General features: G+C 43.9%; 1 protein-coding gene across 9 annotated transcripts in view; it reads left to right on the plus strand.

Moving 5' to 3' along the window:
• The window catches only part of YIPF1 (Yip1 domain family member 1), a 43,112-nt gene extending 28,416 nt beyond the window's left edge, over positions 1 to 14,696 (plus strand). For 5 of the 9 annotated variants that reach the window (XR_010130957.1, XR_002004152.4, XR_008668057.2 and 2 more), the window contains 3 exons: positions 1,012 to 1,109; positions 6,111 to 6,161; positions 8,889 to 9,426. Coding sequence is in view for 4 of the 9 variants with exons in the window: in XM_063698481.1 (XP_063554551.1) it covers positions 1,012 to 1,101 (90 nt within the window). In the remaining 5 variants the exon portion in view is untranslated. Of the gene's footprint in view, positions 1 to 1,011; positions 1,110 to 6,110; positions 6,162 to 8,888; positions 9,427 to 11,350 lie in introns of those variants that run through there. The other 4 variants (XM_063698477.1, XM_004025833.5, XM_063698481.1 and 1 more) reach the window with 3 other exon arrangements.
• The last annotated feature ends 1,200 nt before the right edge of the window (positions 14,697 to 15,896 follow it).

Genomic DNA, 15,896 nt, shown 5'->3' on the forward strand with positions numbered 1-15,896 from the left:
AAAGACATCATCTGGAAACTTTTCAAAAAGAGTTAACATGGAATAGCAACAGGTAGGGGAGAGCTCCAAAATGTTGTGTTGGTGCCCCCTTCTGGCTGATAGAGAGCAGAGCTGGTGAAAAATGGTTGTTGGCTTTCTAACAGTGTACCTTCCTAAGGGCGCTGACCCCAAGCGGGTGTCATGAACATTCAGTGGGCCTTGATGTAGTAACAGATTCACCTTTCCTTTGAACAACCAGCATTCAAGGGTAGTGAGATTGGTATTTTCCTGGGCTCAAGTTTGGCTTTGCTCAAGTTAGGCTTCTCTAGACCTTATGTCTTCCCTCCTTTACCTCCTTCTGACTTTTGACCGTTAAATTGTAGATGGTGAGTGGAAGCACTTAGCAAACCTTTCGTTTCCCAGCTGAAGAATTTTTAGGGAAAGCATGCCTAGCACTCTCTTTTCAAGGTATTTGCAGAAAGCCAACTAACTAGTTTAGCAGCAAGCTAATGTAGTTCAGTTCATTAGGTATTGATTGGTTACATACTGTGCCAGGCCCTGTGCAGGGGTGCTGGTGACACAAAGATGAAGAAGGATACAGCCTTTGCCCTGGAGGAAAGACTGTATAATGTAGTGATTAAGAGCTTGTGCTTTGGAGTCAGACCGACCTAGCTTTGAGTTCTGGCTTCACTACTCATTAGCCATGTTCACCTGATCAAATGACAGTCTCTCTGAGCCTTAGTTTCTTTATCTGTCTAATGAGGATAATCCTAACAACCTCATAGGGTTATTAAGAGTAAGTCATGTAATATAATAAGTGCTCAATACATGATAGCTAAATTTTTTAAAGTACGCACAATTTAGTGAGACAAACGTAAACAGAGATGGTTGTAGTTTAGTGTGATGACAAATATGGTAGGAAGAACTTAGGGGCTGTGAGAGTCCAAAAGTACTGTTAGCATGGAGTCTAAAAAAACACTTACCTGGACCACTGTCTTTTTAACTCCCTCCTGGGTCTTTTTTTTCCCACAGGCATACTTTTTTGATGCACCAGAGATGGACCATCTCCCAACGACTACAGCTACTCCAAACCAAACAGTTGCTGCAGCCAAGTCCAGCTAATGAGGAAAGTAAGAGATTCTATTTTTATTTTGCTGTGTGGTGCCATAAAACATGGGCAGGTGTATCAATTCTGTTACTGTTAGCTTTAAGCACAGAGGGCCAGACCCTTTCATCCTGCACAGTTCAGTGTGGGTTTGTGCATGTGCATGTCTGTGTTTCTGTGTTCCTCTTATTGAAGGCCTCTGTTTGAAATCCACATGATACTGGCTTTATAGAGTTGGATAACATGAGCTCTTAGGTTCTTCTGTAAGAGGAGCTCCTGCCTTTGGTCCCAGTAGAGGGGACTCTCTTCTCCCTGAACCCTTTCCTAGAACACAGTATGGGTTAGTTCCATTTTATAACAATCCTGGTGGTTTTTTCTTTTTTCTTTTTCTTTCTTTCTTTTTTTCTTTTTGAGACAGAGTTTCGCTCTTGTTGCCCAAGCTGGAGTGCAATGGCATGATCTCAGCTCACTGCAGCCTCCATCTCCTGGGTTCAAGCGATTCTCCTGCCTCAGCCTCCTGAGTAGCTGGGATTACAGGTGGGTGCCACTACTGCCTGGCTAATTTTTGTATTTTTATTAGAGATGGGGTTTCACCATGTTGGCCAGGCTGGTCTTGAACTCCTGACCTCAGGTGATCCACCTGCCTCGGCCACCCAAAGTGCTGGGATTACAGGCGTGAGCCACCGTGCCCGGCCATTTATCTGGTCATATAATTTATCTGGTGATCCCATTACACTTTGTATTAAGTATCACTCTCATGGTGCTTGAAACACTAATGGCTGACTAATCATGTGTCCATCTGCCTATTCATTCATTTGTTCAGCTATTTATTCATTCTTTTATCCACTGTATACTACAATGTCTCCCCAGTTAGGCTCAGCTCGACAAGAACAAGGAATGGTGTTACTCTATATCTTCATTGCCTACCACCACATAACCTAGTATACATAGGGCACTCAGTAAATATTTGTGGCATGAATAAATGAAGCCACACTCTGCACATGATCTTGCTGCAGGCCAAGAACCTTTACTTTGCTTTGTAATCACCGACTGTCCTTTCTGCCCAAGCTGCTCTCTCCCAGAGGCATGAGATGTGTGCAAAAACCAGGGGCTTAGAATTAAATAAAATTACAATTAATTCCCAGGTCAGCTATGGTGGCTCATGTCTGTAATCCCAGCACTCTGGGAGGCCAAGGCAGGCAGAGCACTTGAGCTCAAGAGTTTGAGACCAACCTGGGCAATGCGGCAAAACCCCGTTTCTACAAACAATACAAAAAATTAGCTCGGCATGGTGGCATGCTCCTGTAGTCCCAGCTAGTTGGGAGGCTGGGGTTGGAGGATCACTTGAGCCTGGGAGATGGGGTTAAAGTGAGCTGTGATTGTGCCACTGCATTCTAGCCTGGATGATAGAGAGAGAACCTGTTTCTAATAATAATAATGATAAATCCCAGCCCTACCATGTACTAGCAATGTGCCTTGGGTAAGGGGCTTACTCTCTTTGAGCTTCAGCTAACTTGTCTTTAAAATAAGAATGACACAACCTATATAAGATTGTAGTGAAGGTTGGAGATTATTTTTATAAAAGCTCCTGGCACATAGTTAAGGTGCTCAGCAATAAAATCAAAGCTACTGCCACTCTCAGAGTGCGTCAGTAGTTTATGTTCGATGGCTCCCACTGACTTTACCTTGATCCTTTTTTCCTTTTTGTGAAACAAATGGGGATTTTCCCTCTTAGTTGAGGAATCCAGGTTGTAGGCCCTGTAGGTTGACTAGATATGACTGGTCAAATGCTTTCCAGTTCCTTAATGGTAAGACAGTCACCCTGGCCAGTAGAATGACTGGGAACTGTTGTAAAATGTCATAGTCTACCACTTTCGCCTCTTCCTCTCTTCTCATGGGTATGCGATGTTAGAATCAAAGAAGATCAGAACCCTTGGAGACATTAAATAGCATGGACTTCCCTCCTCATTTTACAACAAGGAAGCTGAGACCGAGAGAGGACAGTGCCTTACCCAAGGCCACCCCAGAGTTCTGGGGCAAACTAACATGTGTCTATCACATTCCATTTGACAAAACACTTTTTTTTTTTTTTTTTTTTGAGGTGGAGTCTCACTCTGTCGCCCAGGCTGGAGTGCAGTGGCGCAATCTTGGCCCACTGCAACCTCTGCCTCCCGGGTTCAAGAGATTCTCCTGCCTCAGCCTCCCAAGTAGCTGAGATTACAGGTGCCCGTCACCACACCTGGCTAATGTTTTGTATTTTTAATAGAGATAGGGTTTCACTATGTTGGCCAGGCTGGTCTCGAACTCCTGACCTTGTGAGCCACCCACCTTGGCCTCCCAAAGTGCTGGGATTACAGGTGTGAGCCATCGCGCCCAGCCTGACAAAACATTTCCTAGTTTATTCTCTCATTGGCCACTCTTACCGGCCCTCTTGACCACATTGTATGTATAGATGAGAAGGCTGGGCTTAGTAAATCTGGGTTGACTAAGATCACCTGCCTCTTAGAGGCAGAGCTGGGACTCATATCTAAGTCTTGGGAAGCCAATTTTTGAGGTTTTTCACTTTCCCATTTTTTAGACAAATGTTCTTTTTACCACTAAAATGTGCAGGTTCTCACTGCTAGCCTTTGGCTGTTTGATGGAGCCTTCCTCTGCGGGTCTAGAGGTGTTTAGTAGCAGTCTCCACACTCCTTTGATTGCATGTCTTATCAGCTGAGAGTTTGCGTGTTGTATTAATTATCTGTTGCTGCCCAGTGGTATTACCACAATACACATTCCCACAGTTTCTGTGGGGCAGGACTCTGGGGATAGCTTAGCTTGCTCCTCTACTTCAGATTTTCTCTCAAGGCTGCAGTCAAAACGTTGGCCAGGGCTGGTGTCTCACCTGAAGTCTAGACTGGGAAAAGATCTGCCTCCCAACTCACAAGGTTGTTGGCAGGATTCAATTCCTGTGGCTTCATAGAATGAGGGCCTTCTTGCTGACGGTCATTTGGAGACCACCCTCAGTTCCTTGCCACGTGGGCCTCTCTGTATGATCACTCACTTCATCAAAGCCATAAAGGGAGAGAGAGGCAATCGAGTCTGATAGTGAGATGGAAGTTGCTGTCCTATATAATGTAAAAATAGGAGAGATGGTCATCACCTTTACCATCTTCTATTGACTAGAAGCGAGTCACAGGTCTTGCCTACCTTCTAGGGGAGGGAATTACACAAGGACATGAATGCCTGGAGACAGGCAGGGATCACTGGAGGCCATTTTAGATTCTCAGTCACAAGCACAAACTAGTGATACGTGTATATTTGAAGTATTTGCATATACTGTTGTCAATCCATATAGGAACTATTAAAGCTTTAAATGCCATAGCCAAGTTGTCAGTTTAGCATTATGGGGCCAAGAAGGGAGGGACTCAGTTGGAGTTGGCCTGGAGGGAAGCTTCAGAGAGGGGCTCTTGTTTGAACTGGGTCATGAAGGTTGAGCACAGTCAGTTAGCTGTTCTGGAAAAAGTAGTCTGCTTCCCATGGCTTTTGGGAAGATGAAGACCTAGGCTGTACAGGGGAACATGATAAGACGATGTGGACTCACATCACTGAGAACAAGACAATTCGAGCCCAGCTGGAGAGGGACAGAGGTAGAGAACACAATGGCAACAGTTTCCTGGGTCTCTCTTTTGGCCCAAAGTACCTGACATCGCCATGTTGAGGGTCTCTCTCAACCTGCCCCTGAGCTAGGACTTAAGTTACTTCATTTCATTTTGGTTGTAAAGGCCTTCAGAGAGTCAGAGCAGCATCTGAGAAGAGCCTGCCCCTCAGGGCCCTTGAAGACTTAGCAGACTGGTGTACACAGATTTGACGCCTCTGCACTTTGCTCAGATCTATGAACTTGGCTGTTAGTGCCTCCATTTGGGTGTCAAGTCTCCAAATGAGGTAGTGATGAACATCTTCTTTGCAGCCTCCCTGGCAGAAGCATCAATTGCTTTGCTGATAGAGAGGCTGTCCAGAGCCCTGAATGCTGCTGATTTACGAGCTGGCTGTGCCTTCTGCTGTCATCTCTGGACTCCCAGCTTTCACTGAAAAATAAAGGCTTCTAATCTCACCAGTAACCTACCTTCCCCATGTAAATCTGTGTATTGGAAAACTTAGCCTAGAGCGCACTCCCAGGAGAGCATTGGAAGGCTTAGCTTAGAACACATTCCAGGGAGAACCCCTTCTCTCCCTGGAACCTCAGGATCATAGGGGAGCTTCCAGTTACAGTCATGCATTGCTTAATGATGGGATGCATTCTGAGACATGCGTCATTAGGCAGTTTCATCATTGTGCCAATATCATAGAATATACTTAAACAAACCTAGATGGTATAGCTTACAACACACTTATGTGGGATAGCCTATTGCTCCTAGGCTACAAACCTGTGTGGCATGTTGCTATACTGAATACAGCAGGCAGATGTAACCCAATCATAAGTATTTGTGTACCTAAACATAGAAAAGGTACAGTAAAAATATGGTGTGATCTCATGGGACCACCATTGTATACGTGGTCTGTTGTCAACTGAAACATCATTATGCAGTGTGGGACTGTACTTGTAATCAGCATGCTACCCCTACGTAAGTTATTGAAATAATATAAAGAATATCTGGCTTCCATCCTTCCTTCTTCATTAACTTTTCACATGAGGGCAGTGCTATGTCTTCTCTGAGCCAAGACCCTGGTAGAGCCTGGAAACTGTACCTGGGAAACCCTGCTTTGGCTTGAGGGCTTGAGACCGCATCCAGATTGGGGTGAGCTTTCCAGGGGCAGTGACAGGTGGGGCTGTCCGGAGGAGGGCCATCAGCAGATAATCATATCGCAGTGTGATCAGGGCTTTAATTAATGATGCAGAGAGGGCTTCTGGAGAGTCCTTTGTCATTAAATCCTCCTGATTGGATACACAGGGTTTGTATGCAGTTATCCTTTCACTCGCTCACATTGTCAAGAGTGTTCATTTCACAAGCCTTGTCTACTTGGCAATTTCCTGTTTATTTTTCAGGACTCACTTGAGATACCCTCTCCTTGCTGAAGTTTTTCTTGACTTCTCCAGGTAGTATTACTTATTTTCTTTTCTGTGCTCTTCTACAGCTCTCGTATGTTCTTCTATTATGGCAGTTTGCTTATTCACTGTAACTTCATAGACTGAGAGTTCCTTGAGGGCAGAGCTTTATTTACCAATATAGCTCCCTAGCACCCAGCAGACACTTGGAGAAAGCTTCATTTGAACAAGTTGTTAGGCCAATCATATAGCATCAAAACTTTCCTGGATTTATGTGGCAGGTTACTTGGGAAATCTTTACTTGTTCATTCATTGAAGTTCTACTCTGTGCTGGTGAACAACGGAGATCAGTCCTTACCCTCCCAGATTCTATACTCCAGTTTTACATCTCATACGCCACACAGACTAGAAGGCCCTTTTACATTAAAGAGAGAAACATGATTATGGGAACTTCTCATTGGAACATCCCAGATCAGACAGTGGTGACATTGGAAGGTTTGGCTGCAGGGCTGAGGCAAGGAAAGGGACAGAGAATGCCCATGCGATAGTGCAGCCACCCAAGATGGGGAGCCAAAAGTGGTCAGGAGTCAGGTCATAGGCCAAGAGGTGGTAGAGGCAATCTTCAAGAGGTAAGGAAGTGCTGGCTGATGGTGACATTAGGGACCAACTTTGGCACAAAGGGCAACAGCATCTTACTTTTCTCCCTCTGGCCTAAGTGCCAAGAATTCCCAACCTCTTCGCTTCTGGCCACCCATTAAAAGTTGGCAGCAGGAGAAGGAATTTTTTTTTTCTTTTTTTTCAGACAGAGTCTCACTCTTTTGCCCAAGCTGGAGGACAGTGGTGCAATCTCGGCTCATTGCAACCTCCACCTCCCGGGTTCAAGTGATTCTCATGCCTCAGCCTCCTGAGTAGCTGGGATTACAGGAATGCATCATCATGCCTGGCTAATTTTTCTGTATTTTTGGTAGAGATGGGGTTTTGCCATGTTGGCCAGGCTGGCCTCTAACTCCTGGCCTCAAGTGATCTGCCCACCTCAGCCTCCCAGAGTGCTGGGATTACAGGCATGAGTCACCATGCCCACCTGAGAAGGGAATTTTCTAGTCTTCATATTCTTCCCTAGTCTTGACATTAATTTGGAACAGACAGCTAGAAAGAGCAGAGAAAAACAGAGTATATATTTATGAATATAAAATCTTGAGTGCTTGCTCTGTGGGCCCGTTTGTCCCTACCTTTATTTAGCGTTTCAGAAGCCAAGTTGATGGTTACTAAAAGGCTGATCAGGGCTTTAGGTTCTTTCATGCCGGCAAATTACAGCGTCTGGCCTTCTCCAGCCACTTTTCACAGATATTTTGTTGGCAATGTTTCTCTTTTCTTGAGCCAGTAGACTTGGGCAGTTAGCCCTTGCCTTAGCCTCACCTTCGTGGTATCATCAAACGCTGACATCTGAATGTGGTATTGTCCTGTTGATGTCTCCAGGAAGGCCTAGCTCATTCTCCCAAGTGGAAGGCTATGCATTAGGAACTTATTCTCCATCATATTCCTTAGTCTTCCCTGGATTTAACTCTATCTCCAGCCCCTCTTTCCAAGTTTCCCTGTCTTGCAAATCCCTAGGTAGGTATACCAACAGTTGCCTCAAATTCATTACATTCCAAGCTATACTCATCCCCCACTACAACCAGATCCTCCTCATGTTTTCCTGTCTCAGGGAATGGCACCATCATTTATACTGTCCCTGACGGCAGAGTAGGTTAGATTCTTTATTACACCCTCGCCTGGCAAGTTAAGATTATAATTAAATAAATAATATTTTCTGTATTTGTTTGCCCTGTTGCTTCTCTTGGTAGACTGGTTCCTTGACAGTTGGGACCATGTCTGTCTTGTTCATCACTGTCCCCAGTACCTGGCACATGGGTCCTCAATATTTGTTGGATTAATTAAGAAAGCCATCCAGTCACCCAAGATAGAAACCTCAGCATCAAGGTAGATTGTAGATTCCCCCCACTCACCTTCCACATAGTATCAGTCAGCAAGACTTGTCTTTTCTATCTCTGAAGTATTTTTCATCTCTGTCCTGTTGTTACCATACCCAGTGTTCAGGACCGATCATTTCATATTTGAACTGCAGCAGTAACATGATGGCTTTCTCCACTTCTTTTCTTTTTCTCCTTCCAATTCATCCTATACACAGCCACAGGGGTCTTTGAAAATTTATAATTCTGACCACACCTTTAACTATGTCACTTCCCTACTTAGAAACTTTTTTTTTGGCCCCCTATTGCCCAAAGAACAAAATTGAAACTCCCTGCATTGCCACAATCTATCCCTGATTTATTTGTCCTGCCTCATATCCTGCCATTATCTCCTGTATAACCTTACATTTCAACTACCACGGTTTTCCAGGTCCCAGATCTTTAAGTCCCTCCATATCCACTCTTATCTTTTCTCCTCTAGTACTTAACACAGTGCTGTCACAGAGAAGAGAAAGAGAGAAGGATGGGCGAAGGTAGCTTTAGGATCTGGCTTGGAAAGGGTCACTGGGTTTCCAAGCAAATAGAAGAAAACTTTTTAAAGCATCATCTTTCTTCTAACACTAAGCTCTACTTTTAGCATCAAAATTAGACTCAAGCCTCAAGATTTGGGGAATTGGTGGCAGCAGACTGCTCTGGTGTTGGGAGTTATATCTCTAAACATACATGAGTATCCTTTTCTACAATGTAGCTCTTTCCTGTCGGGGCGGGGGGGTGCTTTATCTTGAAAGTTTCCTGTTTTGTTTTTCAGTTCTCTTTTGTTTTTTGGAGCATGGTTCTTTGGGAAGTGGCATCCACTGCAGGAAAGCAGAATGAGCAGAGCCAGCAGAACTGATGGAGTGGCACAAACTCCCAGTGTCTGGATGGTGCCACACTGGCGCCTAATCACCCGTTTAACAAGCAGAAATTAAATGTTGCTCAGCACATGTGTCTTTCAACTCTTCTTTTTCACCCATGGATGATCATTGCGAGCATGCGCTGATTGGACTGAAATGCCGGGGAATAGGTTAGGCATGCTCAGTGCCGTCCCTTTGCCACCACAGTCAAATGACATGCTTCACTGTGGTAACTTAATACCTGAAATAGAACCATGGAAAATTCTGATGTCCTCTCTCTGAATTATGTACAGACTACCTGGGGGATCCTTTTCTCTCCAAATGTTAGCCATCCTGAAGTAGCCGGACAGTAGAAACTTTGGTGGGGATTAACCGGGAGCTTGAAAATTTGTCTTTGGTAACCTGATACTGGACAGCTGAACCGAATGGCTGCAAAATAAATACCTCACATGATGTCTGTGTCTGCATTTTGTGATTTTGACCTCAAGTTTTTCCTTGATGGTTTGTCTGTACTGGAGGCTGCTGGGAATCTGATTGAATGTGCTCGATGTTATGATGTGTGGATTAAAATGGGACATCTCAATGTTTCTTCCTATAAGAATGGAATATCAGTTTTAAAGAACACATTTGGCCAGAAGTTGTGGCTCACACCTGTAATCCCAGCACTTTGGGAGGCTAAGGTGGGTGGATTGCTTGAGCCCAAGAGTTGAGACCAGCCTGGGCAACGTGATGAAACCCAGTCTCTACAAAAAAAAATACAAAAAATTAGCTGGGTGTAGTTGCGCATGCCTGTAGTCCCAGCTACTCGAGAGGCTAAGGTGGGAGGTTTGCCAAGGTGATGTTAAGTATCCTCGAGAGGCCGAGCCTGGAGGTTGAGGCTGCAGTGAGCCACTCCAGCCTACGTGACAAAGTGAGACCTTTTCTTAAAAAAAAAAAAAAAAAAAAAAAGTTCATTTACATCCCATTTTGACAAATTTCAGAAAATTCTCTTAGGGCACTTGGAGTACCTGGCACTTTGACTTCCTGGCTAGTGTGCATTAAAGAGAGAAACCAGTGACACCGCAAAGAGCTTTAACATACTTTTTGTTCAAAATGCATATGATCTGGGAGGCTGAGCTTCTGATGGTGAGGATTGCTGATCACCTACTGTTTCTGTTGTCCTCTGTATTAGTCTGTTTTCATGCTGCTGATAAAGACATACCCAAGACTGGGAAGAAAAAGAGGTTTAATTGGACTTGCAGTTCCACATGGCTGGGGAGGCCTCAGAATTATGGCAGGAGGCAAAAGGCACTTCTTACATGGTGGTGGCAAGAGATAATGAGGAGGATGCAAAAGCGGAAATCCCTGATAAAACCATCAGATCTTATTCACTACCATGAGAAGAGTATGGGGGAAACCACCCCCATGATTCAAATTATCTCCCACCAGGTCCCTACTACAACATGTGGAAATTATGGGAGTACAATTCAAGATGAGATTTGGGTGGGGACACAGAGCCAAACCGTATCATCCTCTTCCAGACAGAATTCCCTATATATATTTCTGAGATAGCTACAAAGACACATTTGGACTTAAAAGGTTGACCACGCAGGTAAAGGAAGACACATAAATCAGGCTACAATGAGCTTAACATCACCTTGGCAAACCTCCCATCAGATGCTGAATATCCCTCCATTAATTAACCAACGAATATATTCTGAGCACCTACTATGTGCTGGGTACTATTGTATGTACTGAGGCTGGAACAGTGAACAAAACAGACAAGCTCCCTGTTCTCCTGGTTCTTACAGTCCAGTGATCACTGCTCAGTGGCTGCCGGCATCCGGCTTTCTCCAGGCAGCGTTTCCTCCTTCAATGGCCTGTTCTGTCAGAAGTGCCTCTGCAGCCATCACTGGGTGGTCTTTGCTCTGGCCCTGGGCCTCACAGAACAAGTGTGAGCCTTATTCCCTTCAGATATTTGAAGACAGCTGTTTTGTGTCCCTTGAGTCTTCTAAGTGTTTTTTTTTTTTGTCTTGCTCTGTCTCCCAGGCTGGAGTGCAGTGGAGCCATCATAGTCCACTGTAGCGTCAAACCCCTGGCTCAAGGGATCCTCCCACCTCAGCTTCTCAAGTTGCTAGGACTACAAGCTACTAAGTACTTTTAAGTCGGTATCACCGGTAAATTTTTCCAAAAATATGTTTAGAGATTCTATAATAAAGTGGCCAGGATTTAATTTTTAAGTAAGGATTTTAGACACAGCCAGCACTGTCAGCACCATTATCTTTATAGAAGAAAGGACATTATAATATCAAATAATCTGGAAGGACATAATCTTGGTACTAAAAACTTGGTAAGTTTAGCTTTATGAAAAACTGACTGTTAATTTTTTCTCACCTAGCCAAGACCAGTGAAAGTTTCATGAACTAACCAGCACCACCATTTGGGAGCCACTGCCCTTGGGACCTCCACGCAGCTCTTACGAATTACATTCAGCTGTAAAAGAGCCCTGAGAAGCAGTAGCTTAAATAAATTTGCCGTTTTGTCTTTCTTATGTAAATAGAAATTTAGAGATAGTCTGAGGTTAACATGGCTGCTCCATGATGCCATCTCTTTTTATTTTTCTTCTGCCCAGCAGTCCTTAGCATGAATTTGTCATCTACTCCCAAGATGCCTGTGTTACCTCCAGCAAAGGGTAGGTGGTGCAGAGTGTGGCTCCAGGCCAAAAACCCATGCCTGATCTTTCAGGCCTGAGAAAGGCCTTACCCAACAGGCCTCTTGGGAAAAGCTGCCTGCCCACACCAGACTGGGTGCCCAGTGAGTGCCATGTGTCTCTGAAGGGACTACAGTCAAGGATACTCTTACGCATATCTGCATTTCATGCCCAGGCTCCTCCATTTGGAGGCCTCCTAGCCATAGCCTTTTTCAGGTGCCTCTGCAGAGACCAATTTATCTATGGGGGACCGGGGAACTTGAAAATATTTTTTTCACTTCCAAGGCTCAGTACTTTTCTACTCCTAACCCTTCCCCCTCTTCCTCTTCTCAGTCCCCAGGCCCTGTGAAATGGCAGGAGCCTTTTGTTTAGGGATCAATTGGCAGTGAGACCATCCCCACATTTGTACTGATCCACCTGACCCTTGCCTGGCACTGGTTCATGGTGGGAAATGGAACATGAGGGGAGCCAGCGCTTTCTCCTGGTTAGCCTGTTGCTTGTACCATCACAGTAAGTGATGAAAGGCTTGCTGTTACTTCATTTTCACTTGTCTTAACTGTACTCCAAGTCCTGGCAGCTCAGCTTTTTCCAGCTCAACTCAGCTCTTGACAGGCAGCAGGAAGGGAAAGGGTAAAAGAGGGTTGGCCAGTGGAGTTAGCCTGCCTTGTAATGAGCTTTCTCCAGAGAAAAAGGTCATGTCTTACTGGTTAGAACTGTATCCCACAGTTACCCCTAGCTGCAAGGGAGGCTGGGAAATACTCTTTAGCTGGGCACACTGTCACACTGAATGAACCAGAATACTGTCGGTAAGGAAGGAAGACAGAATGGGTTTTAGACAGATAACTAGTACATCTTGGAGCCCCTCCTTTTACAAAAGTTGGTGGTGGTTTGTCCATTATCAGTTTGATTTAATTGGTTGGTATCATACAAAGAATTGAGAGAAATGAATTTTGGGAAAATGGCAGTGGCACTAGCATACTTTTTGAAGCTCCCTGAATTCTCTCATAGAAACAGGGCATCTGGGATAGCAAAATCAAAAACAAATCGGCATCTACAACAAAAGGTGAAAAGGTATCCCCACAAACCCAAAAATTCAAGCAGAGGGAATCTTCTGGCAGTGCCAAGACTGACATGGTATCAGCATTTTTATGGAAAGAACCACAGGAAAGCAAGAGGGTATCTGCGAAATTGGAAAATAAGAGCACCCCAAAACAGCCAATAGGTACTCCCTGGAAAGTGCAATGGGCTAATAGGAGAACAGCAGCTGGAACTGGAGTTTCGTAATACCCAGTTTGCAGCACATGCATGCAAGGGATCCACAGCAAGTTCTGAAGAAGCTGGAGTAACCAGGCACCAGAAAAGAAACTGCAGGGAGCAAAACACAAGCGGAGCAGGCCAGGGATATTTGGGGCAAAGAAAAGAGAAGTCCAGATGAGAGTCGGGGAGGGGAACAGAGCAATGTCAGAAAGATGAAGCTGTATTTTTGAACATGTCATGGAAACAGAAAAGGAAGCTGTAAAGCCTTGAATTTAGAAAAGCTATTCTGCCTCACCTCTTCCTCCTAAATGTGCAGGAAAACTAATTTCACATAAAAAAGAGTAACAGAGAGGATCGCAGTCAAATCTTGTAATGAAGTTATTATATGAAAAATGAGAACAAGGAGCAGAATAACATCCCTAATGGTAATGAAAGCATTCCAGACAGTCATGCTCACAAAACCAGATAAAAGCCATAACTTAATGTTTTAAAATGAGCTAAAATAAGAAATGGTACAGGATATGAAAGAAAATCACTAATCAGAATTATAAGGCAGAAATTAGGTAATAGTACTGAGGAAAGAATTGGAAAGAAAAGAGAAAACTCATCTCACAAATGAAGGCTGAATTATAATAGAAGGGATATTAGAGTGAATGAGCACAACAGATAATGCTTTAAGGGAATAAAAAGTGAAAAAGGAGGAAAACAGATTAAATTCCAGAATGGATAAAGAGAAATCAAAGAACTTAAGAAAAAGTGACCAGTATGGGTCGGGCGCAGTGGCTCATGCCTGTAATCCCAGCACTTTGGGTGGCTGAGGCAGGTGGATCACCTGAGGTCAGGAGTTCAAGACCACCCTGGCCAACGTGGCGAAAACCTGTCTCTACTAAAAATACAAAAATTAGCCAGGCATGGTGGTAGGCGCCTGTAATCCCAGCTACTCAGGAGGCTGAGGCAGGAGAATAACTTGAACTTGGGAGGCAGAGGTTGCAGTGAGCCGAGATCGCACCATTGCACTCCAGCCTGGGCTACAGAGCAGGACTCCATCTCAAAAAAAAAAGTGACCAATATGGAAGATAGGCAGAGAAGATCTAAAGATGTATTATAGATGTCCAAAGAAGAAACAAAAGCAATGGAGAAAAATACATTTTTAAAAAACTATAATTAAAATTTTCTGGAAAAAAAGACTACATATAAAATGGGCACACTCATACCTGGGGAAATCAACACAGAAGATCAACACTGAGACACAGTTGGTGACACTGTTTTATGCCAAAGACAGTGGTAACATAGATACCCAAAGAAAGAAAATAGGAGCTAAGGATTTTACGTCTAGCCAAACTGGCCACAGACAAGATGTTATCAACGTGGAAGAACACAGGGAATATTCCCATGAGACCTTTCCGAGGTATCTTCTAGAGAACGTACTTCAGACAACCCAAATGACTGTTAAGACATTGACATAGCAGTTGGTGAGCATGAAATACCTGTTCACATGTAGAACTTAATAATGCTTATGAGGGAGAAAATAGAGTTTATAACGGTTATGTGCCCTTAAAATGAATCTACAGTATAACTAAAAAAAGAGGAAGGAGAATGGGGAGAGCACGTTTAAAGCAGAATAAATCTGCTGGTTGCGTTATAGATATAGCAAAAGAACTTTGCTTCAAATCACCTGCTGGAGGATAAGAAGGGGAGGAGGAAGAAGTTACTAAATAATGCCTATGTTGTTCATAAGAGGAAAACAATAGACAATCATTACCTGTTTCCCAAACAGAGGGGATAAAAGATGTTATAGATAGGAAATGAGGCCAGGTGCAGTGGCTCACACCCAGCACTTTGGGAGGCCGAGGTAGGCAGATCACCTAAGGTCAGGAGTTCAAGACCAGCCTGGCCAGTATGGTGAAACCCTGTCTCTACTGAAAATAGAAAAATTAGCCAGGTGTGGTGGTGCGTGCCTATAATCCCAGCTACTTGGCAGGCTGAGGCAGGAGAATTGCTTGAACCCAGGGGGTGGAGGTTGCAGCTGAGCCGAGATGGTGCCACTGCACTCCAGCCTGGGCGACAGAGTAAGACTCCGTCTCAGGGAAAAAAAAAAAAAAAAAAGGAAATGATTAGAACAAAAATACAAACCTTTGTAAATTTTTTTTTTTTTTTTGAGACAGAGTCTCGCTCTGTTGCCCAGGCTGGAGTGCAATCTTGGCTCACTGAAACCTCTGCCTCCCGGGTTCAAGCAATTCTCCTGCCTCAGCCTCCCGAGTAGCCGGGATTACAGGCATGCGCCACCATGCCTGGCTAATTTTGTATTTTTAGTAGAGATGGCGTTTCTCCATATTGGTCAGGATGGTCTTGAACTCTCGACGTCAGGTGATCCGCCCACCTCAGCCTCCCAAAGTGCTGGGATTACAGGCGTGAGCCACTGTGCCCGGCCAGCTAATCACATTTTATCATGAGTTAGCAGCCTTTCTCTTGGAAGGACTGAATTTGAAACAGGTTACAGATTGGGAGAAAGAAGGGTTGTTTGCTACCACCACCCTTTATATTTTTTAGGCTATAAAGTATTAAAGGCTATGCAACAAGTGAAAATTTTGAAGTAAAAACTTCAGGAAAATGACAACTCATTTAAAAATATTAGGGCAATTTAAAAACAGAAAGGAATTCCCACATCCTTGTGTGTTGTTGGGTGAGACAGTGATGGTTTAAAATGAGATTCCAGAGTCTTCAGGGACTCCCGTTATTCATATGTTAGATCTTCTTTGCCTATTTTCTCTATTTGTCACTTAAAATTGTTTTTGTTTCTTTATTCCTTTTTTGATTATAAAAGTTCTTCATTTGTTATGACATTACTGTTGTGTTTCTTTGCTCTTCTAATTCAACTTCTATTTTATAATAATTGTTTAAATTTTGATTTCTTTCCTGAGTTCTATCACATAATTTCTGAGTTTTTCTAATACTAACTGGTATTGTTCTTCATGTC

The sequence above is a fragment of the Gorilla gorilla genome, chromosome 1, assembly GCF_029281585.2.
Source record: "Gorilla gorilla gorilla isolate KB3781 chromosome 1, NHGRI_mGorGor1-v2.1_pri, whole genome shotgun sequence".
NCBI classification, from domain to species: domain Eukaryota; kingdom Metazoa; phylum Chordata; class Mammalia; order Primates; family Hominidae; genus Gorilla; species Gorilla gorilla.